This window comes from Rhagoletis pomonella, unplaced genomic scaffold, assembly GCF_013731165.1.
Source record: "Rhagoletis pomonella isolate Grant_MI unplaced genomic scaffold, Rhpom_1.0 Rhpom_scaffold_00138, whole genome shotgun sequence".
Lineage (NCBI taxonomy): Eukaryota > Metazoa > Arthropoda > Insecta > Diptera > Tephritidae > Rhagoletis > Rhagoletis pomonella.
Genome location: NW_023458692.1, coordinates 25,676 through 30,423, shown reverse-complemented (window position 1 = coordinate 30,423; position 4,748 = coordinate 25,676). Strand labels below are relative to the sequence as shown.

The window sequence follows — 4,748 nt, the reverse complement described above, 5'->3', positions numbered from 1 at the left end:
GAGACATTAAACGTTTATGATAAATTTTCTTACAACTTTTCAAAAAAGATACCGCGTATTAGATCAGAAATTACTTATGATAAAGATGATAACATTAAAAATTTACGAATTTGTGCACATATTAAACATAAAAAACTCGAGTTACTTAATTATGTCTTTGCTAACGAAATAATGAATTTCGATGATTTACTTTCGAGGCTTGAAATTGAAGCCAGCAATCGCAAAATTAAGAAGATTGAATGGCCAAAAGACGATGAATTTTTCCGTCATTTCACAATTGCTAGCTTAAAAAATCGCGGAAATAAAATTTAAAGATATATCATATTATATTAACAGATCCTGTCGAAACAGTGACTGACGACGAAAAGAAGTATCAACTTATGACAATCTATCATAACGACCCAATAAGTGGAGGACATTGTGGACTCAAAAGACTGTATGCAAAAATTCCTACTAAATATTTTTGGAAAAACATGACCCGAGATATATCAAAATTCGTAAAAAGTTGTGAGATATGTTTACTGAACAAAGTTCAACCTAAGAACAGAGAAAATCTTGTCTAAACACCCACACCTAGTAAACCTTTTGAAGAAGTGATTATTGACACAATAGGCCCTTTCCACAATCAAGATTTGGTAACAAGTTCGCGATCTAACAAAATATTTAGTAACTATCGCGATACCAGACAAAAGTGCCAAAACTGTGGCTTCAGCTATTTTTGAAAGCTTCATATTAATATACGGAACAATGACTTCTATTAGAACTGATTTAGGAACTGAATATAAGAATGAAATTTTATCAGAACTTACAAAACTTTTAAATATAAAACACAGCTTTTCAACAGCACATCACCACGAAACCGTTGGAACGCAACCATAGAGTTTTTAACGAATATTTACGCTTATTTGAGCGAAACATTTTCTGACTGGGACACTTACTTATTTGAAATATTTTACCTTTTTACATAATACAACGTCTAATACTGTATTTGATAACCAATTTACTCCTTTCGAACTAGTTTTCGGAAGAAAAGCAACTTTACCGCACGAATTGCGAAGGGAAAAGATAGACCCGATATATAACGCCGAAAACTATGCGAAGGAGGTAAAATACCGTATGCAAAAATCACATGCAATAACCAAAGAATTAATTAATAAAAAAAAATCCGTAATAAAGATTTGTATGATAGACACTCTCGTTCAGTACAGATTAAAGAAAACGATCTGGTGCTAGTACAAAAAGAACCCAGAATCAAACATGAAAATATATATGACGGTCCTCACGTTGTAACCAAAGTAGATGGTGTTAATATTACTATTTTCGATAAAAAGAAAGATAAAGCAAAGACGATCCATAAAAATCGAATACGAAAAGTCACATAAATTAGTTTTGCAAATTTGCAATTACATATGAATTTCTATATTTCAAGAAAATTTCAAATTTAACTAAAATGAACTTTTCACGTCACTTATACAAAGATAATGTACTTAGTTATAATGTTTAAATATTAAGTTACACCAGTGAATTAAATTTATACATAAAAAAAGTCCAATAGTAAATAAGAAAAATATTAGGATTACAAGAAAAATGATAATACTAATATATTTAATTTAATATATTTCACAATGCTAAATTGGTAGATTAAATTACTAGAATTAGTTAATTAAGACCAAATAATAGCGTTTATTAGTTCCAGTGGAAAACTTCTTTTCGAATTCAGTAAATATCTACAAGTTGATATGGACGAATGAGTTAAGAGGGGAAGGAAGTAATCTTTTGATTATGCATCTCATTCCTCCACATCAATTTGCCATCGCCTCTTGGAGCAAGGATGGTGATGTAATGGTAACCCTATCGATATGGCAGCGCTATTCAGCACTGTCATACGGTTGGTACTACTGCCAACCTAAAAACAGTTATTTTCTTCCACTTGGGCTAAGGCGTCAGTTTTGCCAAAAAGAAAAGGTTAATTCGTATCTCGCCTTACAACTGATCGGACACGCGCTCCAATAAAATTTAATTAGAATACAAATTTAAATAAAAGAAGTTTTCTTATTTCAATCGCAAGTAGTTTAAAGGTTCTGAAGTTTTAATATTAAATACTAATATTAGTTTCGTGGCTACACTCCAGCAGCCGTCCCTTCAGGTGGCCAGCGTACCGGAGCGGCCATATCTTGGTGTTACCATCAGGGCTGCCAACTATACTTAGGTATGAACTGCCATATTGGGGATAAAAAAGTGCCAAAATGCGCCAAATAGAAAAATAAAAGTGCCAAAAAAGATGCCATTCGTTTAAATTCTTCCCATTTAGTATTTAAAGTTGAAACACGTTCCTAAAACAGAAGTCCAATGCCAAGGTAAGATAAACCAGTTGCATACACTATAGAAATTAGAAAATTGTAGTTGAGAAAATGAAGTACACGCAAAGAATTTTACAAAAATGTATTGAAATTTACTATTTTTCAAGTGTCATTTTGGCACTTTGTGCCAAATTAAAAAGTGAAGTGCCATTTGAAGTAAAATAGGGCCAAAAATGGCACGGTTTGAGCCAAGTTGGCAGCCCTGGCTACCATAAGCGCCGCTACTACCAAGACGACGTGGGACCCCATCAAGTAAGAGGTACGCAAGGTGGGGCGTAACAGCAGCATTTATAAGGAAAATATTTGTCATTTCTGGTTCCAATTCCTTCAGAACAGAAAGCCATGCACTTATTAGACGTCTTAGCAATTATATTACAACAAAAACATGTCAAAACCGTCAGGTAAGTGTGATATTTGCCGTCAAATTTTACACTAGTCCTACGGGCTCGGCAATTTTTATTCACCTCATAGTTGTCAAAAATTTACCGTCCAGAGTAGTTTTCTATCAATTGGCACAGGCCCTATAATTAAAAAAAAATTAAATTTTTATGAAGATGCACTAAATTTAGAATTTATTTCTAAAATATCCAAAAAATGCATTTATTCCGAAATATGCCGAAGTATGCTCTAACAAATATGGCTAAAACGTTTTATCTTTTTATAATTAGTATTTCCTTTTTATGCATTTTGTTTTAAAGTATAAGAAAAAAACATGCTTGAGCATATTTGTGGTTGCCCTACCCATTAGTTTTGTAGTGCCAACCACTGCGTATTACTGACGATGTATTTGCCTGTCGCATCGCATTGCTCTTTCGTATCGCATTTCCATGCTATGAAATCTTAACTATTGAAATTTAGCGTCAGAAATCACGAAAAAATTAATTTCATACGAAAGCTCAAATTGTTCTGTCGATTCGTACGGGTTCTGATGAACAATTCGCGCACAAACAAACCACTCTCATTAGAAGTCCGTTGGATATCGTTTGCAAATTCAGTAATGATAATGCCCGTAGCGCTAAACGCTAAACCCAACGTATAAATCATCGAACTTTAATTGTGTGTACAAGTATGAAAATTTACTCACCAATCCGTTGGGCATCGTTTGCTGATTTAAATTCAAATATTGATAGTGATCATTGTATCCAGTTGAGTTAAAACAACGCATCTCAGGACTCAACGTATACAGCATTGAACTTTCATTGCCTGAAGTGAAAGATGTTTAATTCAATATTAGCTTGTTCCGTCAATCAACTTACCAAAAAACTGTGATTTTAAGGACCACGACACTGGACAGAATCCTGCAAAAACGTAACGATCCTCATCTTCAACGACCAGGAGCGTAGGCCCCTTATTGACAATTTTAGCAAGCATTGTTGAAAAACTCTCGCCCATAATTTTTGATGAAAACAAAAAACGCCATTTATTGCGATACTCATTCGGTAAATTGCTGTTCACAAATATAATATGTGGAATGTCTAAAATTGGCGTATAATTCGTGCCAGTCGCTAAACCTGAGGAAACATAGTAAACGAAAAAATTTTTTTAATAGATTATGTATTAATCTGGATATTTACCATCTAATACTGGTAGTAAATTGCAGGACAAGCCAATTCCCGATTTAAAAGACTTCGAAGACTTTTTGCTATACACGTAAGTGAAAACATCACGCCACAATATCAGGAAAGTGGGATTTACTCGTAGCCATTCTTCCAACATGCGTAAATTAAGAAAATGATCATGATCCTGACTCATACTTCGAATGAGCCCTCTAGAAAATGCATAAACTGACCGATCGGAAGACTGGTATCCGTGTTGGTTCCAACTCTCAAATGCTTCCATAGACTGCAACGACTTCAGATAACTCTTTAAAACTGCAGCTACATACTGTTAAAAATATGAATATTTGATTGTTTAAATTTTAATATATTTAAAATTTTTTGATAGCGTTTTAATATTTCTACATTTTATTTATCATTTAAGCAATGTGCAAAACTAACATAAAAATATTTGACTTGGACACTACTGTGAATCTAACTTTTTTCGTCAAATTCTTTCGGAATAATTGAGATATGGTGTATTAAATAGAAGCTTATAAAGCAGAGAACGCAAACAAGCAATAGCAAACGTTTCGGTATCGTTTAGTTGCGCTCATACAAGGTAACGAAATACAACCGATTCAAATCACTCGGAAACTCTGCTAACGTTCGCGATAGTTAACACGATGCAGCAAAATAAAGGTGGCGCCCAGGGTTGGCACCCCACGAAACCGATTTCGTAGCAAAATACCAGAAAAATCTTAGTAAAAATTAAAAAATCGTAGCGAAGGATAAAAATTGGTTATTATTTTAAACTAGCAAACCCGGCGAACTCCGTTTCGCCACCAGATGG

The 4,748-nt window shown here is 33.8% G+C and overlaps 1 protein-coding gene across 1 annotated transcript in view; it reads right to left on the bottom strand.

The window, feature by feature from the left end:
* Window positions 1-3,444: 3,444 nt before the first annotated feature.
* The window catches only part of LOC118750090 (MTOR-associated protein MEAK7-like), a gene marked incomplete at its 3' end in the record, with an annotated part of 4,741 nt that continues 3,437 nt past the window's right edge, over window positions 3,445-4,748 (bottom strand). Inside the window, 3 exon segments of the mRNA XM_036484824.1 lie at window positions 3,445-3,563; window positions 3,617-3,871; window positions 3,935-4,244. Coding sequence (XP_036340717.1) covers window positions 3,445-3,563; window positions 3,617-3,871; window positions 3,935-4,244 — 684 coding nt within the window.